This window comes from Cricetulus griseus, chromosome 4 (genome assembly GCF_003668045.3).
Source record: "Cricetulus griseus strain 17A/GY chromosome 4, alternate assembly CriGri-PICRH-1.0, whole genome shotgun sequence".
NCBI classification, from domain to species: domain Eukaryota; kingdom Metazoa; phylum Chordata; class Mammalia; order Rodentia; family Cricetidae; genus Cricetulus; species Cricetulus griseus.
In genome coordinates, this window is record NC_048597.1 from 100,649,481 (window position 1) to 100,671,044 (window position 21,564).

Below are 21,564 nucleotides of genomic sequence, written 5' to 3' on the forward strand. Positions count from 1 at the left end.
GTGTCCTTGTTGTTTGTGTGCCTGGTTTTTGTTTTGTTTAAATGATTCCTTGTTTGTTTCTCAAAGTGGAAATAACTCAATATCATTGGTCCCTTCATGGAGAAAATTAAAATGGGACCAACTTCTGGAATGGGAATAGTTACAATTAGGACTTAAAGCCTGTAAGCTAACACTGTTTATATTCTCCTGCTATTTGTCATCCGTTATATGGAAGAAGCTCTGTTCTGCTCATCTAATCAACACTGTAAGGAATGCTTACCTTTCATGGTAGGTGAACTGAATGAGCAAGATTTAAAATCTTGCATATCATTGGGTATGCTCTGATCTGTTTGTCATTTCTAGGGGGTTGGCTCTGCTCTTTAAATGGCTTTCTGGAAACTCCAGGTTGAACTTTTAAGAAATGTGGCATCTAAAGTGGACCAGGTTGTTATCTTATTCAATAATGTTGCTGCTAAAGCAGTAGCTCAGAAGTAATCCCTTACTAATAAAAAGCCTACAGAAAGTATTGTTCCACTAAATGAAATGCAAGTTGATTATAGGTGCACACAAATAATTGACAGATTCAACTAGCATGCTACTCCAGGTCTGTAATAGTCACTACCAAAAAAATCTTTTGATGATAAAAAAAGTACTCCATGGGTATTGCCTAAAGTTACATCTAAAAATCCTATAGAGATTGCCCTCCAATGCTTTTGTAAATGGATCTTCTAAAGGAGAAGGAGCATATATTTTATACACAAATTCCACATTATACCCACTCCAGATTGTATAGCTCTGAAGACTTAACTTCCTAGCCAATCTGTTGGGCCTAAAACAGCCTGGACACAAGGCCCAGTGGAATTTCCTGAGCCTGGCTAGAGTTTGGCAACCTGGCTCAGCAAAACTGCCTCTGCCCAGCTACTGCTAGAGTGGTGGAATATTATTGGCCCTTATACTTCACCCCCATCTTGAGGTCCCCACCCACTTTTTCAACCCTATATAAACTCATGCCTTTTACATAAAGTGGTTTGACAGATTCTGGTTTGACAGGTCTCTAGGACTCAGTGTGGTTCTCTCTGGTGACTAGGAGGGGGATCTGGGTCATTGACACTCAACATCTTGCTCAGCCCCGGAAATTAACCAGCTGGACTGGCCCTTCCCACAGCCCTGACTGCCGGAGGACCAGGCAGCAATCAACTTGTATTTGAGTAGTTCTCAGCCATTGGATGTTTTAATTGACTGGTGTGTAAATTAGCACACGAGGATAGAGATATCTCTCTGCTCTATGTAAACTTTGTATCTCAAGATTCTAAATGCTTGGGGATGGTCAAAAATCATTTAGTGAAAATAGTTCTTAATTTGTCTAAATAATAAAAAGCCAGAGTCAGATAGAGAGGGAAATGCTGAGAGATCAGAGAGAAGGAGCAAGCCACAGCACACTTTACCTCCTTAGCATTTCAGCACACAAGAGAGAGATTTCCTGTTTCTCCCTGCTTATATCCCGTTTCTGCCCAGCTATCTCACTTCCTGTCTGTCTGTACAGACCTCCAAACCTCCATGGTTAGCTAGTGGCAAGCTCCAGTCTCTGACCCCAAGATAGGCTTTATTTGTACAAGCAAGATATCACCACAATTTAGCTTAAAATTGATAGCAAAAGGCTGATCATGAAATGTGTACATATGTAATTTTCATTTGTCACAGTATACTACATACATGGTTTGATTCTTGTTTAGAAGAATGGGTTTACTACATCATATGGTGCAAATTTGATGTTTTCAAATGGCAGCCACGTAGCTGCCTCAATCTTAGCCGATGCTTCTTCAGGTTGAAAAGGACCAAGCGCCTGGCAGCCATCTTTACTAGGGATAAAGAACACATGCCATGGAACCTCACCACCGTCTTCATCCAAGTGACACTTGGTATAAAACCCTCCAGTTATTATTATATCTCCTTTTAGACTATGAAGGCAATCACAAGGTCTCCCAGGATATTTTGAATTAGGGTGGATTTTTCTATGATGTTAAATTCCTAAGGTTATAAAGGTACACTCAGGTTGACTCAAGCTAACTTAGAGATGTATGTCTGAGGGCTTATGTCTCTGGCAACACCAGGCTTCTAGAAAGTTTTAAATAAGTAGCAACATAGGGTGGATAAATAAAGTCTAAATTCCTAATGTCTATTCAGGCTAACAGGAACTAACTTAAAGACATATGTTTAACTTCTTTGTCTTTGTGACTGTATTAAAGTTTGAGTTTTTTTTTTTTTTTTACTGGTTTAAAGGTTTTTTTTTTTTTGATGCTATGATTCAATTGTTTAGGCTCAAACTTGACAAGAATAAAACTACAGAATTCTAACCTTATAAAAGCTACTAACTAGCTGTATACTATTAAAGGTAATTAAGACACACAAGTTAATGTGGGACATGTAATAAGTGCTTAAAAATGCATCTAGCTGAATCATGAACACAGGCTCCTCTTTAGAAAGGGCTGTCTTTTGATGAGCTCTGAGCGTGGGCACCATGACTGAGCACCTGGAGCCCCTCAGAAGAAGGACAACAACACATTCCTATCTTGGCAAAATGACCATCAGTATATCTCCATGGTTTGGCGCATTGAGGGTTTATGTAGCCCCAGCTGAGATTCCCTCATTCAGTAACATCTGTCAAGTGGCAAACATGGCCTACCCACCTGTCTTGTGCAGGTCGGCACTAAGGCTCCTGCAGCCTGAGCTGCCTAATCCCCTGTCCCTACTCATCCCATCCATGTCCCCTCTCACTTTCTCATTACCTGGGTTTTGGTTCTAACAGCATTCCACCACAGCTCCAAACAGAGTCCACACATGACGTCATTGGTTCCCCAGATCACAAAGACTGCTGCTTTTCTCACAGGCCTGAACACAGTGGTGGGAGGAAACAGCTCACTGGGGTCACACACAAATGAACTGCACAGTCATCTAATAATTGCTAACCATGCACTGGTGTCCAGTGTCTTCTGCACAGGGCTTATCATGTGTGTACATGGCTGCTTGTGTCAGATTTACTGTGGAGCAGTCTGCTGCATTTGTACATCATGTATCCTGTGCTTACGGAGTCTCTGTCCTATTTTGTGTGTGAGTGTATTGTGCATGTGTGCATGTCTGAGACTCTTTACTGTTTCCATGACCCTGCTAAGCCCAGGGCAAGTGGCCTGGAATCTAAGTTAATAGTGCAGTTCTCACAGTGGCCAGCAGGGGGTGTTGTGTCCCTCAAATGTAAAGCCTGATTATTCTTTAAGCTTCCAAAGCCCCGACGCTGAGCTCTTGCGTGCTTCTGGATGTCTTTGGGTAGAGTTCAGTGATTTGTAATTTTTGAGACACACTTGTGCCAGGCCTCTTGTAAGATCTTAATATAGAGGATCATTAATGTTTAATGGTATAACATGTGTACATGGAGGGAGGGGTTGGAGTGGCCATGGCTGGGTTTCCAGTTTTCCTGAGGCAGACAGCGATCCTTGACAAGTTCTGCATCCTGCACTAACCATCCTACAGACACCCAGGCCTCTGCCCAGGTGACATTCCCCAGTCTTTGGGAGAAGATGCATCAGTTATTAATTTTCTTTGAAGTATATGCTGCCTTATGTTTAGAAAGACAAAATCCACACGCAGGCACAAATATCACTGGTAAGTGTGTGGGGCATCTAAGGAGTCTTCATCCCTTCACTGAGCCAGCTTGCTACTTAATGTCCTTCTCCGATGGATTCTCACTCCTCACTCCCAAAACTCTAAAATCACTCCTCCCAGCTCAGCTTCAAAGAGGTAGTCTGTTTGGGTGAATTTCCCAAAGATAGGTGTTTTCAGTTCAGGAATAGAATGTGTGGGCTGGGGAGGTTGTCAGTGAGGAACGTGTTTGCTGCACAAACCTGAAGACCCATGTTGGGACCCGGGAACTCAGGGAAAAGCTGGGAGTAGTGACATAGGATTGTAATCACAGCACTGGGGAGGTGGAGACAAGAGGGTTCCCGGGGCTCTGTGGGAACAGTCAAGATTAATGTGGAAATCCAGGCCAGGGAGAGACCCTTCTCATCTTCATACAGCTACAGTTTCCACTATCAGAACTTTCTAAAGAGAACTTAATTATGCTAAGATCCACATTGTTGTGTTTGGACTGATCAGATAAATCAGTCCAACCAAAATATTTCCCATTCATGAGGCTGAATATCTCTACAGCATCTTTTATCCACACAACTGGTTCTAGACAGTTTAACTGGGTAAAGACAATCCTAGGCATGGCAGAACAATAGCACACTGTCTCAGATCACGAATGCTTCTTTTATCCCTCCTGACAAAAGGCTGAGAGTTAAATGCAATACTGTAGTTGTTGTTGTACTCTTACATTTTGCTCTTTGGGGGCCCACCACACATTTCCCAATAAATACACAGAGACTTATTCTTATTTATGAATAGTCTGGCCTTAGCTTCTCTTATTTTTAGCCAGCTTTTCTAACTTAACTTATCCAAATTAACTTTTGCCTATAGGCTTTTATCTTTCTCTATTTTATATACCTTTCTTTACTTCTTACTCTATGGTTGACTGTGTAGCTGTGTGGCTGTGTGGCTGTGTGGCTATGTGGCTGTGTGGCTGTGTGGCTGTGTGGCTGTGTGGCTGTGTGGCTGTGTGGCTGTGTGGCTATGTAGTTGTGTGGCTGTGTGGCTGTGTGGCTGTGTGGCTGTGTGGCTGTGTGGCTGTGTGGCTGTGTGGATTTGTGACAGTGTAGCCAGCCTTTGGAGTCCTCCTCTCCTGTTTTTCTCCTCTTATTTATTCTCTCTGCCTGCCAGCCTCATCTATCCTTTCTCCTGCCTCGCTATTGGCCATTCAGCTCTTTATTACACCAATCAGGTGTTTTAGACAGGCAAAGTAACACAGCTTCACAGAGTTAAACATATGTAATGTAAAAGAATGCAACACATATTTGTATCATTAAATACACATTCCATAGCATAAACAAATGTAACACATCTTCAACTAATATTCTACAACATAATACAGTCAGGAAACACAACAGCATCATTTCGAGGCCAGAACTATACTGCTTTTGTTTCCCTAAAGCCTCAGCTTGATGTGTTTAAGTCTTGTTGTCTCCCCAAGTCATCAGCTTACTCTTCCTCTTGGGACACTTTTTTAGTGTTTTAAATATTTTTTTATTTTATTAGTTCAAATTAGGACTCTTGGGACACTCTTGACAGGCTGGTTTGTCGTCTGCCTTCAGATGTTTCATTGGTCAGGTGGTCTCTGGGATGTTTTCCATCAGAAGCCATCCAGGACTTCATTTACTTTCTGGAAAGACACAAACTTAACCTTTCACCACTGTTAACATCAGGGCCTTTCCATCAATTAGTTTCTTGATCTTTTCATTTACCAAATGCTTTAGCTTGCATTTCTTTTATGGCAGAAATACCTTCAGGCAGCAGAAGTAGTAGTTACCTTCAAAGCGAAAAAATTAATTTTAAAGTTAGCATAACTAGATGTAGCATAGTATGTGGGGGCTTACATGGGTGTAGCCTCTTACCCACTTTTTTAATTTTTAAAAAATTTTCCAAGTACCAAGGGATGTAAAGAAGTTATTATGTCAGGGGAGATCTCTGAGGAAATCAGACAGGAGAGCTGAGACTTGCTCCTTCTCTTGTATAATAGGTGCTGTGCTGGCCAGCCCGAGTCAAGCTGTCCACTGCAGGATAGTGCTGGCCCTCACGTACACCAGATCTTTTTGCATACCACTCTCCAGCCTTTCCTAATCTGATTGGCTAATGGCAAAATTTAAACCACACCATCCTTGGTTCTTCATTACTGAGTGGTTACTGAAGTCAAAGGGGCCTCTGTTGTCAATTGGCTCATTCCATAGTTGCATAGTGAGACTTCCTAGTAAGTCTTACTCTTGAAGTTAATATCCTACTCAGAAAACAATATTCGCCATGCACCCTGAGCTCCTGGACTAAGGAGCCTGTCAGCTTAAAACTATAATATACATGTCTCACTTGAACATTGCAAATACTTTGATTAAATGTATACAGCTGATCAAAAAGAACAAAGCAACACTGGGCCATGAAATTTGAAAGTTTTATATAATAAAAGAAACTGTTTTGAATGAGGAGACAGCCAAAGAATGGAAAAAATGTTTACCAGCTGAACATCTGACAGGATTAGTATCTAGAAGAAATAGAATAGAACCCATTAAAATCAACATCAAGAAAACAAACAACCCAATAAAAATGCACCATAAACTGATCAGAGAGTTCTCAAGAGAAGATATACAAATGGCTAATTAGCATTTTTAAAAGTGTTCAACATCATTAACCATCAGTGTAATGCAAATTAAATTTACTTTGAGAATCTGTCAAAAATTTTCCAATTAAGTATTGATGGTGGTATATCATAATAACTTTACCCTCTGTGTTATAAGTGCTTTTAGTAACACGATTAAAATAAAATGTTAAATCATTCGTTAGCATAAGCAGGATCACCACTAACAGTTGTAATAAGAGAACTAGGAAGGACATGTATTAAGAGCTATTTGAGGAAGTCAAGTCCCAGATAAGATATAAGGGTGTTTTCCTGGAGTTCCCAGGGCCCTGTGCCAAGCTGACTAGTCAGGGAGTTCACTGGCATGCCTGTAGGGAATTTAGCGCAGACTGTTACATACCTGACAGCAGAGAGGGTCTGGTACACAGACAGCCACCCCTGCTAGGTTCCCATGATGTCCCCACATCCCCAGGTTTACCCAGATAAAGGTAACTCACAGCATATTTCTCTAGCTCTCTGAGTATTTAAAGGTTTTAGGGCAGTGTGACATGACACTCATGTGACATAATGTGGTCTGGAGAGTAGCTTAACCACTTTCAGCTTCAGTTTCCCCATTCATAAAGCTGGCAATAATTCCCTACCTCAGGAACCATGAGGATTGAGGGAGTTGGTACTGGTTTAAGCAGGTCATGTGCATTGCGACTTTTCTAGGTTTGTTGGAGTACTAGCTCTGTAAACCTCTCAGGATCTAGAAGGAAAGCTACAGCAAGCTCAAGAACTTGGAATCCCTAGGGAAGGAAACATCACCTCATACACTTCTTCTCATCATGTCTCTATAGTCTTCAAAATCTTCTCTATCTCACGAGGTTCCAGATTATATACCCACACAAACACAATTAGCAATTTTCTGGCTCTATCAAGGTTACAGGCAAGCATTTCTCAGAGCCATAAAGCAGAAAGGGGCTCACACAGAGCAGTTTGTCAGCTTCCTGTATGGCTCAGAGAGGGTTTGACTCATGAAAAGTGAGATGTCCCTGGCATTCGTTAAGAGGAGAAAAGGGTCAGTGGAGAGTGGGACTATGATTTCTAAGAGAGGAGAAGGGGGCGTTGTGTGTTAAACTACATTTGTGTGGCTAGTTAAGTTAGAAGTTTGTAATCAAATAAATGTAGAAAAAGGGGAGAAACTCGGCAGTGCTGTTGACTCTCCAAGCACTTCTGCTGAAGCAGAGGCTGGGAACACAGCCTTGTGATAACCACAGCAACCAGTGTAATCTTCCCAAGAAAAACAGGTTCCATTTGATCCACATTAGCACTTTCACCAAATGTTAGCTGGTTAAAGGGGACTTCTCAGCCCTAGAGATTACATCTAAGGTGGTTTGATCAAAAGGAGAACTATGGTTATGCAAGGCAAAATACGTAAAATCGGAGAGGCTGATACTTGCAGCCTCCATGCCAGGCATTGACTTCTGATCCCCATGATGCCTGAGAAAGATGCCCTTTCTCCAGGGCTGGTTAGTGACCCATAGCTTTTTCCTGCATCTCTAGGGGTAGAGGAACGAGCAGTTAATTTCCTGGACTAAGATCTTGTATCAATAAAACTGAGGTGAAGGTAAGTCCAGAATATTAATAGCTTGTTAGGGTAGAGCAGGGGGCAGTATTTTGCACTACCCTAATTTGGCTGCTAGAGAAATCAGGGGCCCAGTTCTCCTTATCCCAAGGGCAGACATGCTGTATCCTCCTTCTCAGTACCTGTCCTTTGAGGCTCCAATGTTGTCTATTGGCAAGGCTCCTCTCCTGGCCTGATGTCCTGCCACAAGAGATAATGGAGGGGATGGGTAGCTTCTAAGTTTCTATCAGGGAATGGGCATAGATGTGACTATGAGAACAAAGGTTTCTTGACTATGTGGATCAGGGCCCCACAGGGTGGGGAAGGTCATCCAGTATGCCAGTACAAGGAGGGTTATGACCAATATTGATGACCACTGAGGGTTATGGGACTAAATCCCTCTATGGAAAAGGGAATGCTATGGTTTCACAAGGGTTCCACAGAAATGACAGCAACTATTCAAAAGGCAAATATGCCAAACACCCTGCCATTTGGTGTCCTCCACTGGAATGGGTGATGATCCCTGTGGGTCATTTGTGATGTGTCATCTGAATTCTCACTGTATAATCCTGTAGCCTATAGAAGCTACTTAGCTTTTTCTCAAAGATCGGGCCACAGTGGGTATGAGCAGTGAGGCTCAGGCAGTGTCAGGTCTAGAGTCTGAATGAATGTGTGAAGGAATGAATGAGACAGTCTTTAAGAGAGCATAGGAGTAATCAGGCCACCCTGTGCCTCTGCCAGGGCCCTTACTCTGGAAGTCATTTGACATCTTGATGCTTCAGTATCCCCACAGTGTGGCTGGTTAAAGCAACATCTGAACCATCCCTCAGAAGACCAAGCAGATGACCTCTTGGGATGCCCCACCCTCTTACCTTGGTGACCCTTATCACCCTTGGTCTCTGTGACCCTGGGGCTCCCCAGTCCCAAAGGGCAGTGTCCAGGGATGCCAGGGTTCCTTGCACAGTATCCTCGAGCAGAGGGGATGGGTGCAGGCTATGGGCTACCAGCTTGTCAAGAGCTCTGGCTGTTGTCTGGCACAGATCCATGTGGATATCTCCAGAGAGTTTCGTTTCTCCCTTGGCTTTGTGGGGCCTGTCCTGAACTGATAGGCAGGGCTGTAATTCCCTACTCCTTCCCTAATTCCTCTCCTCTCAGCAGCTCAGGGCATTGTTAAGATTATCATTTCATGGCTATGCTTTTGCCTCAGTGTGATTTCTGACTACCTGGACAGCCCAGGAACCATAGGAACAAGGAGCTCTAGTCAGCTGAGGATTCCTAAACTCTTACCCAGGGACACGGAACAAGCTGCCCACAGAGCAGCACTTCAAAACTAGGAGTGCACCACCACCATCCAACTGGAAAGTGACTTCTGCTGGACTCAGAGCTTGCTAGAGGCCAGGGTGGGCATGAGGCTCAGTTGGCAGAATGCTCACCCAGGGCTTAACAGACTGTCAAATTCTAGCTTCCAAACACAATCATATCACACTTGTGCTCTCTCTCTCTCTCTCTCTCTCTCTCTCTCTCTCTCTCTCTCTCTCTCTCACACACACACACACACACACACACACACACAGAAACACACATTGGCATGCATGAACATGGAGACATACACAAACATACATGTATGTACATGTACATTCAAACAAGATTCTAGAACTGGGTGGAAGTTTTGACCAGTCCACTCATTTATCAGACAAATGAGGAAACCATGACCCACAAATGTGCTGACAGGAAGGGCTTGGACCACCATCCTCCCAGCCAGATGTTTAGCACACTGGAAGACCATCTCTTGCTTTCCCTGTGTTCTGGAACCTTGCAGCTATCAGGCTCACATTGAGATTCTTAAAGAAAGCCAGCTGAGTGGGCTTTGGAGACAGTGGTTATATGTAGCCCAGGCTGGCCGTGAACTCCTGATCCCTGGGCCCCTGCCTTTCAAATTCTGGGATTCCAAACATGTACTGGGACACCTGGCTGTTGTTCCTTATTGTTATTTTTAATGTTCTTTCACAGGAAAAAGGAAACAAGTGCCTATGACCAGTTCTGCCTGCCTCCAACCTGAGGAGGTCCTTACAGGACTCCAGGCCTCAGCCTGACTCCAGCTCTCAGTCCTGAAAACAACCCTTTTAATTCAATGCAGATTCTCCAAGACTTTAAGGTGGCAGATTATCCGGTGAAGGACATCTCACAGCTAGGATGGGACAGTGAAGGATGTCTTATAGCTAGAACAGGACGGTGAAGAAGGTCTTACATCTAGGATGGGACAGTAAAGCAGGTCTTACAGCTAGGATGGGACAGTGAAGGGGATTTTATAGATAGAATGGGACACTGAAGGAGGTCTTACTGCTCGGACAGGACAGTGAAGGACATATTACAGCTAGGTTGTTTGGACACATGCTCATGCTGTTTAAATTCACCCATGAAATTGTGCAAAAGCAGCATGTTGCTCACACACCTGAACACATGTTACTGCAAAAGGCAATGCAGGTCCTTGAATCCCTGACATGAAGGCAGGCTCTCCAAGGGCGAAGTTCAAGAATAATTTAAGAGTTACAGCTTAAGGTTAAAAGAAAAATTACTAATTTTTTTATTACAGCACAGGGTTTCTCTGTGTAGTCCTGGCTGTCCTGGATGTTGGTCTGTAGACCAGGCTGGCCTTGAACTCAGAGATCTGATTGCCTCTGCCTCTCAAGTATTTGGGTTAAAGGCGCACACCATGATTCCTGGCCTTGTTTAAGAATGTAACTGCTCCAAAACAAATCAAAACAACAACAACAACAACAACAACAAACCCTCTCTCTTCTTCCAGTCCTTGGAAGGAAAAGGAAAGAGAAGAGGCACAGGTGATGGCTTTGTGGGACAGTTTCACTTCCTGCTTGTAAAAGCCCTTGTCACCTTTGACTGTTGCAATCTGATGCAGAAAAAGGTGAATGTGTCCCCGTGGTTACAGTAAACAGTGTCACTTTCAAAGCAGAACTCAAAAAACCTACAGAAGCTATGGAGAAATGTCTTCATTTCCAGCTAATGTTGACCCTAAAATAAGCAGAAAGTGTCACCCACAATCATACCAAGCAGACAGCGACTGAAAGGGAACAGGGAGGAAGAGATGCATTCTTCCTGCAAATCCAGAGTTCAGTTCTGAATACAGAGCAGGCATTTCCAGGTCAGTGAGTCCATCTCTGCTCCAATTAGAAAGGAATCTAGCGTCATATCTTTGTCATCTTCCAGCCACAACATTCCTGGTGAACCACACTGTTCATTCTTTTCTACCACTTAAAGTCATCAACAATCTTCCCATCTGTGAACCTTACCAATAAGGACTGACCTGGGAAGACACACTCCTGGGTGCAATAGTGGTATGGATGTTATGGGGATCACTAGCTACATTCTGACTGGATTTGGGGCCCACCCTACAAGAGGAAACTTTAACCTGGTGCTGTAATCTGGTCAAGAACATATGGCTGGGAACTCACAGGCTCCAGAAATGAGCCTACTGGAGTATTTTGACAAGTGGACATAGTATCGGGCTACCCTCTCTATCTCTATGCTGGTGAATTGGTGTAGCTCTGTGACCGCAGCAGAGAGGTCCCTCTATGCAGCGATGGTGGTGAATGCAGAGTCATCACTGAAGTAGATAACAGTATCTGTGCAGTGTTCAGCCACAAATGGGTGTCTGTATTTTAGCCCCTCTTTCCAAGGCTCCGGGACATAGAGCAAAAGTGATGGAAAGATTGTAAGATCGGAGAAAACTGGAGCAAATCAGCACCTTCTGAACACTCACAGCAGCTGTGGTCGCCTGTGCAAGGTCAAGCCGGTCCATGTTCTAGCCTGGATGGGAGAGGCACTCACAAACCCTCTCCCCTAGCTGAGGAGCTGTTGACAGATGGTGGCTGATAGTGCTCAGAGAGTGTCGTGGGGATTCTGTCTTTGGGATGAATCACACTGACCAAAAGCAACTTGGGAAGGAAAGAGTTTGTTTCATTCACACATCCCTGTCACTGTTCATCATCAAAAGCAGTCAGGACAGGAACTCAAACAGGGCAGCAACCTGGAGGCAGGAGCTGATGCAGAGGCCATGGAGGGTGCTGCTTACTGGCTAGCCTACAGTCCACTATTATAGAGGCATTTCCTCAATTGAATTCCTGCCTCTCAGATGACTCTAGCTTGTGTCAAGTTGGCATGAATCCAGCTACACAGAGTCAGTTTTCCTTAGGGGTTCTTTCAATAACAATAGAATACCAAGAAGGAAAATACAAACAATGCTTCCTGCAGCATGAGCATTTGGAATTCCAAAGAACTGCCCTACTGTTAAACACTATCAGGGAGGCCAGGAGCCTGAGACCTCAGATGCAGAAGTGTGATTACATAGGCCCACCCTTACGGGGAAAGAGAAACTAGCTATGAATATAAGGTGCAGCTGACTCCAGAGGCTGTGCAGCAGTCAGAAGACACAGCTGCCCTGAGGATGGAGCAGGGACTCAGCAGGACCTGGGCCTGTGACCTGGACAAGTTCATAGAGGCTCACCTCCTTCCCAACACCAGCTTCAGAACTGAGGTCAAGGCAGCCATCAAGATCATATGTGATTTCTTGAAGGAGAGATGCTTCCGAGACGCCGCTCACCCTGTAAGGGTCTCCAAGGTGGTGAAGGTGAGCGCCCCTCAGCCTGAGCTGACCCCAGTGGGGAGGGAGAGGACCCTGAGGATCCAGGCTGAAGCCCTGAGTGGGGAGTGAGTTGCCTACCTTCTCTGTGGCCCAGTGTTCTCATGTGCATCCCAGCTGTGGCTTAGTGTAGAGAACAGAGCAGAGGCCCTGCCTGTTGCATGGCTGGACTGATGGAACCTCATTGCCCATGCCCCTATCTGTCAAATGACACTTCCTGACAATGGTACCTAACTCAGTCACTGTGGTGGCTACTTAAATGTCATCTCAACTCTGTGGGCTGTGCAATTATGTTAGTGAATGTGCTCAGCATTTTATTTAGGGAGGCTCTTCTCAGCATCATTATTTTCTCAGTAATGTTCCTTGTGAATTCAACTCTCTTGATTTAAGCTTTTGTTCTGTGACTTTTCAGTACTGACACAGGCTGTCTTCATGCAAGCATGTGGTGTACTATTGGTGTATTCCCTTGACAGTCTGCTAACAATGGGATCATGACAGTAGTTTCACATGTCTATTTTAATTTACTCACAGTTACTCTTGCCCACGACCATCCCATCCTTTACCCCTGACACTGACCTCCCGGGAGAGTCTCTCTGATGGCATGTCACCTGTGTGCACCTAGATCTCACATCAGAGAACATGTGCTCTTTAGTCTTTCCCCATTACCCTTCCTTGCTCCTCACATCCTTTAGGTGCCTCCCATAACTCCCCCACTTTTTCTCCTTGTATCACACACACATACACACACACACATCTAGACTGTATAGATAAAATACTGATGTCCATCATTCTGAGTCTGGCTTACCTCCCCTACCATGAGGAAATCCAGAACCATCTGTTTTCCTGCATAGATCCTGATCTCACTCTTCAGGGCTGACTAGTACTCCACTGCTGAGGTTCTTAACCGCTAGACATGGCTTTGCCTGTTTCCTGAAATTTCCATCCTTGTCTCTTAGGGTGGCTCCTCAGGCAAAGGCACAGCCCTCAAGGGCAGGTCAGATGCAGACCTGGTGGTGTTCCTTAACAATCTCACCAGCTTTGAAGATCAGTTAAAGCGACGGGGAGAGTTCATCCAGGAAATTAAGAAACAGCTGTATGAATTGCAGCATAGGAGTCATATTAAAGTGAAGTTTGAGGTTCAAAGTTCAAAGCAATCCAACCTTCGAGCACTCAGCTTCAAACTGAGTTCTTACCAACTTCAACAGGAGGTGGAGTTTGATGTGCTGCCGGCCTATGATGTCCTGGGTAAGCCAGTCAGATGCTTCCATGTGCCTTCATCCTCTCTGCCATCTCTCTCTCTCTCTCTCTCTCTCTCTCTCTCTCTCTCTCTCTCTCTCTCTCTCTCTCTCTCTCTGTGTGTGTGTGTGTGTGTGTGTGTCTGTGCAGGATGAGTAACTTCTCAGAAAACTGGAAAGGCAGCACACACACCCCAGCCCCCCATGTGCACACATGTATCATTAAACAATAATGATCCTCTACATTAAATCTTACACCAGGCCTGGCACACAGTGCATCTCCAAAATTACAAATGCCAAACTCTACCCAAAGACAACCAGGGACACCCCAGAGAGCACAGTGGGGGTTTGGGGAGCTGAGAGAATAATTGACGCTTTACATTTGGGGGACACAGCACCCCTACTGGCCACTGTGTGAACTGCGCTATTAACTTAGCTACAAGGCCACTTGCCCTGGGCTTAGGAGAGCCATGGAAACAGAGTCTCAGGCAGCAGGGAATGGGAGGCCAGCCTGGGAGCAGGAGCAAGCAGCATGCTGTGGGAAGCTGCAAGAGGCTTAGACCTCTGCAGAGTTGAGGGGACCTAGAGGGGGTGACCCAGGAATGAGCTGGGAGGGCGGCTCCCCAGAAGCCTGTCTTGTCATGGACTCCCCAGCCTCAGGCAGCTTTGCAGTGGGGAAGTAGGGCCACCACAGAAGCCCCTCCTTGGAAATGGCAGTGTGGGCGACAGCCCAAGAGAGGACCTCAGCCACATCCCTACCCAAAATGACTTAGCTGATGAGACTGACTTTGTGCTGGGCTCTGAAGTTGAAAATAAGTACATGAGGGAGAGAATTCCCTGGGTCACTGTATGACATGACTGGGCTTGTCCCCCAGTAGGTGATTGTCCTGTATAAGTTTCAAAGCCTGATGGTATGGTCTGCTGCAGCCATGGCCACATATCTGCACAAACCTAAGACCCAGCCTGCTGCCTGCCTAGTCTACTCAAATGTGCACATGCATCCACACACAGACACACACAGACACACAGACACACACACACACACACACACACACAGACACACACACACGCACACACACACAGACACACACACACGCACACACACACACACACACACACACACACACACACACACACACACCCCTACACTTTTGCTCTCAGACTAGACAAATTACTGCATGTTACTAAGTTATGAGCTACCGAAAGTCATCCAGAGAGAACACACAGTGGCTGGGGAGACAGATCAGGGATAAGGGCAATTGCTGCACAAGCATGAGAACCTTAGTTCAAATCACCGACACCCACCTAAACAGAGAGGACCACACATTGACCTGTCACATAGGCCCTACATGGCCAAAGACAGGAGAATCTCCATGGTATGCTGGATGCCAGCCAAAATCCATATTCACAGAGAGACAAACTAAATAGGTAGACACCTTAGGTCCTCCTTGGGCCTCTTAACATACATGTATACTTCTCCTCAAACACACACACAAACAATGTATACACCATACAAACATAGGACAGACCCCGTAAGCACAAGATACATGATGTACAAATGCAGCAGACTGCTCCACAGTAAATCTGACACAAGCAGCAGTGTACACACAAGACACACACCGTGCAGAAGACACTGGACACCAGAGCATGGTTGACCATTATTAGATGACCATGCATCCCTCTCGTGTGTGACCACAGTGAGCTGTTTCCTCCCAACACTGTCTCCAGGCCTGTGAGGAAGGCACTGTACAAAGACCAGTTGGGGGTAGGGACTTTCTAGGCCCACATGGTGTATGCTGTACTGAGGTGTGGTGGGGCACATGGATGTATGGGGAGTGATGTTTGCTGTGGTAAAACTCTGCCCTGTTCACTGAACCCCATAGCCTGTGAGTCTGTCACCCCAGATAGACCAAAGAACCTCAGAGAAGGGCTGGGGTGTTTGCTGAATAAAACCTCTTTATAGGTCAACTCAACTGTAGCAAACCTAATCCCGGAATCTATAGCAGACTCATCAGGGAGTGCACCTCCCTGGGGAAGGAAGGCGAGTTCTCCACCTGCTTCACAGAGCTCCAGAGAAACTTCTTGAAGCATCGTCCACCCAAGCTAAAGAGTCTCATCCGCCTGGTCAAGCACTGGTACCAACTGGTATGGCTTCTTGAATATCCACTGTGGGCCCTGTCTTTTCAAGAGGTGGAGAATGGCAGGGTTGATGAGGAGAAGGAAAAATGAGGAGCAAAGTGGGAGGGAAGGGAGAGCAAATTGAGAGGTGAAGGGGGAAGTCAAGGGAGGGCAATGTTGTGGGAGGGAGAAGGAGGGGGAGAGAGGACCTGGGAGGAAGGAGGAATTTCCATGCTGGTTATGAATGATTTCTTCTAGTCCAGTTTCCAGTCAACTAACTCACTCTTCAGCTGCATCTAATTCAGTGTTCAAGTGTCATTCTCGTCTTTGGATTTCTCTTTCTTTTTTCTGTTATTTTGAGAGAGGATTTCACGATGTAGCGCTGGGTGTCCTGAACACACTATGTAGACCATGCTGGCCTTGAACTCACAGATTTCACTACCTCTGCCTCCTAATGATGGGATAAATGGTGTATACCTTCACACCCAACTTTACCTATGGATTTCTAGTTGGTTGTTTTTTTAAAACATGCACTGTTTTCACTTTCCTGATGTGTCAAACAATGGTTCCTTTAAACATCCATCCAGCAATATTCCTGGAGTATTATATGCGTGAGATATATTTGGTGTGGGTATATATATGCCTGTTCATGGGAGCATGTGCCTCTGTGTGTGCATGTGTGTGCATAAGCTTGTGGAGGCCAGAATGTGATATCAGCACCTCAGTCACTCTCCACCTTGTACATCCAGGCAGGGCCTCACACTTTGAGCCTACAGTGTGCCGAATCAGGAGGTCTGAACAAAAGCAAGCTCCTGGGGACCCCCACCTCACACCCTGAAGCTGGGAATATGAGTGGGTTTTCTCTCCTGCCTGACATTCATGTGTATGTTGGGCATGTGAGCTCCAGTTCTCATGCTTGCAGGCAATTTACCCATGGGGCCATCTCCTTAATTCCTCCCCAGTTACCTCAGAGCCTGTGATGAAACCTTCAATAGTGTGCATCATTGCTCTCCTGCCCCCACCCTCACTCCCTGGCTGTCACTCAAGTGCCATGATTCCTCCTGTGACTGCCAGTAAATGCTGTCTTTGTGGACCACACAGTCTCCACCCCAACTACCCCGCCCTAGGCTATAGCACAGGAGAGCCCATAGACTGAATCTACATGAATGGGTGTGGCTGTGTGCCAGTAAACCTGCAATGACATCAAGTGGCAACTGTATGGAGCCCGTGAGAAGTGGCCCGCACACAACAGCTGGCAGACCCGTTTTTCTCATTGCCTTTCTTTTCTCAGTGTAAGGAGAAACTGAGGGAGCTGCTGCCCCCACAGTATGCCCTGGAGCTGCTCACAGTCTACGCCTGGGAACGTGGGAGTGGAGTCACTGAGTTTAACACAGCCCAGGGCTTCCGGACAGTCTTGGAACTGGTCACCAAGTACAGGCAGCTTCGAATCTACTGGACAGAGTATTATGATTTTCAAGACCAGGAGGTCTCCAACTACCTGCGCAGACAGCTTAGAAAAAACAGGTAGCCTATCCCCATGTGACTCAGCTCCCCACTGAGAGGACCAGGCTGCAGCAGTGTGGAAAAGGGGGCGGGGAGCTCAGTGTCAATGGAGCATCTTCTGTCCTGTCACTATGCTGGGCACTGTCCTGCAGTCACCTGATTGACATGAGCGTCTGTAGCCCTGGGAGGCAGGGATGGCCTCTCCTGTCTGCAGATGGGGAGACTGAGGCTCTGACCTTGTCCAGATCCAAACGGCAGAGGGAGGGGTACATGGAGCAGGAACTGAGATGTTCCAGCTGTAACAGTATCATAAGGGCTGTGAGGCACAAAAGACCAGTGCTTGACTAATTAACTGTAAACAATGCAGTAAAATTGTCATCCAAGATGAGGGCATGTCTTCATACTGTGCTGTCTTCAGCTCACATACCCCATCTTTCGAGACTTCCCATCTCATGGATCAGAGAAGCTGATGGACCTGTCCCAGGACACACAGCTACTAAAGGCTAGAGGACTGAACCCAGGCCTTCCAGGTCATGGGCAAAGATGTCTCTAGGCTTGCTCTATGCTGTATGGCAGGGACTCAGGACAAACTTTGGATAGGGGTGCTCTGCTGAGCTCCTCCACTATCCCTGTGCAGTGGCACCTGGGGCACTGGTCAGCTGGTCACTTCCCTCTCTGAATGTTGCTCTGCAGGCCTGTGATCCTAGACCCGGCTGACCCAACAGGGAACGTGGCTGGTTTGAACTCAGATGGCTGGAAGCTGCTGGCAGAGGAGGCTCTGGCCTCGCTACAATACCCATGCTTTAAATGCTGTGGTGGTTCCCCAGTGCGCTCCTGGGATGTGCTGGTGAGACCTTGTCATCATCCTGTCCCCTTGCACACAGCTTTGGTCACTCCATCTATTTCAAGAATATTCAAACAAAAATGTGATCTTTCCAAAGATGCCCAGGCTTATAGGTTGTTCTGCAACAGTGCAGGCATTCAGTCATTGTGACCTCAGATTGTCACATCACCCCTACAGAGTCTCTGTCACTCAGTGTCCTAAGGAATTATAGCCTCTGCTCTGAGTGTCTGCTTTGTGCTCAGGCTCTGTGTTCTTTTTTGGGGGGGAGGGTTCTTTTTTTTCTATTTTTTTCTTTTTTTTATTTGAGTTACAAACACAATTGAATTACATGACAATCCCAGTTCCCTTCTCCCTCCCCTCCTCCCCTAATACCCCCCCAACTAAAACCCTACCTATCGAACATCCTTTCTTCTAATCTATACCTGACTCAACCTTTCTGCTCCCTCATGACCTCTGCATCCTTCCTCTTCCTCCCTTCTCATTCTCATAGCTCCTTCCCCCCTCTTCCCACGCTCTCAATTTGTTCAGGGGATCGTGTCCCTTTCCCCTTCTCCAGGGGACAAAGTTTGTGTCTTTTAGGGTCCTCCTTATTTATTAGTTTCTCTGGCAGTGTGGATTGTAGGCTGGTAATCCCTTACTCTATGTTTAAAATCTACATATGAGTGAGTGCATATCATGTTTGTCTTTTTGTGATTGGGTTACCTCGCTCAGAATGAGTCCTGTGTTCTTTATCATAAGTAACTCACTGTATCCACATACATGCTGTCCTGTGTTCTTTATCAAACAGTGACTCACTGGATGTTCACACATGCTCATCCTGTGTTCTTATCATACAGTGACTCACTGGACCCTCAGTAGGGCTCTACAAGGTGAACTTAATAACGTCCGTCTCTCTCTGATGAGACAAGAGACTCAGCCTGAGGATATGGCTCAGTCAATAAAACTCTAGCCACATAAGTAAGGATAAGGAGCCTGATATCATCATCTCCAGAACCAGATATATAAGCCACACAAGGATACGTGCACTTGACATTCCAGTTTTGGGAATCAGCAATAGCAGGACCCCTGGGCTCCCTGGTGAGGGAGCATAGCCTAGTTGGTGAGCTCCAGTCTAGTACAACTCAAAACGCCAAGGTGGGCAGCACTTGAGAAGTATACTGTTGATTGCACACACACACACACACACACACACACACACACACACACACACACACACACACACACACACACAGAGGCCTTTAGGATGCGAGAGCCGAAGCTACTGGCTCAGGGATGCTCAACTAAGGAGAGGTGGGGCTGGCCAACAGGATTCAGGGAGTCTGTGTCACAGCCAAAGAGACACAGATGGACCTGCAGTTGGACCTTTCCTCTTGTTGGGCAGGAGTCTTTCTGATGTTAGAGAACAGATCTTGTCATGTATGGACTCAGGATAGAGCTTAGTATGGGTTCAGAGATGAGGGAAGCAAACCTCAGGTCAGGAAGGAAGGAGAAGGGACACTGGAGGGAGGCAGCTGTGGCTGCTGTGGCCTTTAGTGCTGTCATGCAGCAGAGAGGTCACTAGGCCCTGTCTCTCATTTGGCAGATATGAAAGAGGGGACCTCTGGTGGGGCTACATACACTTTCAACCTGCTAAGCCCCCCCCCAAACATTCCTGACAGCCATCTTCACAACATGGGGACATGCTGTCCTTCTTCCGAGGGTCTCTGGTGTCATCACGGTTCCCACCCTCAGAGCTCATATGTAACCCCTTCCAAGTAAGAATGTGGGCTCCTGACATGATTGTGTGTTTTCTATTGCAGATGGAGGTTCCTATGCCACAATAACAAGTTAGCTTCTTACTCTTTGTTGTTTTCAATTGTCTTGATGTGGGCTTCTGCTGCATAGCCCAGGCTAGCCTGGAGTTCACACCATCATCCTGCCTTAGTTCTGGGATGAGTGCAGTGTAGGTCTGATGTGTCCTGCCTTCCCTTCAGCCCCAAGTGGATGAGAACTGAGCATGAGTCCTCCTGTGAGCATAGCAGCACCTGCCCAGAAGACTCCAGAGTCAAGGGATGTGGAGAGCAGGAAAATAAAATTGCATGGAATCTGTTTCAATAGTGACTTTAAAACTTAGTTGTCTGTGGCTATAATGAGATTTGAAGCTGTGAAATAAATAAAAAATCTCAGAGTTAATCTCAAAACTAATTTATTTTCTTTCTTTCTCTCTCTTCCTTTCATTCTTTCTGAGACAGGATCTCATTATATGCCCTTCTCTGGCCTGGAATTCACAAAAATCTGTCTGCTTCTGTCTTCCAAGTTCTGGGTTTATACACCCACACAGCCACACACCCACCCCCCACCCCTCACACACCACCCTTCACATAGAGACCTAATGGCTCCATAGTTCAGTGTGGCCACAAAGCCCCATATGTGTGATCCCTTGGATCCTACTCACTAAGTGGGAGGGCATTGCTCAGACTCACAAGCTCCTGTCCCCAAAACCCACTCTCTTAATCACTCTGGTGGGGGAGTGGTGGGTCTTCCTGGCTCTCATTCATTCAATTCTCACTCTAGTGGCTCTGAGACCCAGGAACCCCAAAGTCTTGGGGTGTGAAAACACCCATGTCCTCTCTACCACAGAATAAATCACACTCAGCCTTGTGTTCTATCTGAGGCCCCAGACCCAATGACACTGGTCTATATCTCCAGTCTTGTCCCTTCTAAAACACTCCCAGATACACAGAGACCCATTTTAATAACAATGCCCAGGGGTCCCCCATGTCCATGCCATGATGTAGACCCAACATATCAGCCCTCATCTACCCCCACACCAATGTAAAGTTCATGGGTGATGTGTCATGGCCGCCTCCCATTCCTTCATGATAGATTGGCTTCCTTGTGTGGACCTCTGACAGCAGAAAGGCAACAGGGGGGTGGCTTAGCAGGGAAGGACTCTTCTGGAGTGTTCCAGTGAGAGGCTGAGGCTGTTGCTCAGTGGCAGAGTGCTTACCTTATCCACCATGCATGAGGCCTGACATAAAAGAATCATCCTGAGTTGCCTGTGGTTTTGATGTCAGAGCCAAGAGAATAGCTGAGGTCATCTTGGCCAAGCTGCCCTCTGTTTCCTTAGGATTCTCTGCTTCCATTACTGATGGTCTTCCTACATGGCCAGGTGAGGGTGGGATTTATTCCTGTTAGTGGAGATCCGGCTTTCCCAATTTCCCCTGCAGAAGAGCCTGTCTTCCCCATTTTGTGTCTTGCTAACCTGGTCAGAAGTCAGCCAACCATTCTGACATTTGATCTTCTCAAGCATCATTTAGCCCGTGTGAATCCAGACACAACTCCACAGTTGGGAGGTGGGCTGACACA

At 46.1% G+C, this 21,564-nt stretch overlaps 1 protein-coding gene across 2 annotated transcripts; it reads left to right on the plus strand.

The window, feature by feature from the left end:
* The first annotated feature begins 12,285 nt into the window (after window positions 1-12,285).
* Window positions 12,286-20,353, plus strand: LOC100769335 (2'-5'-oligoadenylate synthase 1A). 2 transcript variants are annotated; one of them, XM_027414127.2, is made up of 6 exons: window positions 12,286-12,504; window positions 13,473-13,761; window positions 15,715-15,896; window positions 17,161-17,393; window positions 18,066-18,219; window positions 20,016-20,353. In XM_027414127.2, exons 1-6 carry the CDS (start codon window positions 12,322-12,324, stop codon window positions 20,037-20,039), a joined length of 1,065 nt encoding a protein of 354 aa, XP_027269928.1. In that variant the 5' UTR covers window positions 12,286-12,321; the 3' UTR covers window positions 20,040-20,353. The 2 variants fall into 2 exon arrangements, with proteins under 2 accessions (XP_027269928.1, XP_027269929.1); XM_027414128.2 differs by having other exon boundaries at window positions 20,190-20,353.
* Window positions 20,354-21,564: the final 1,211 nt, after the last annotated feature.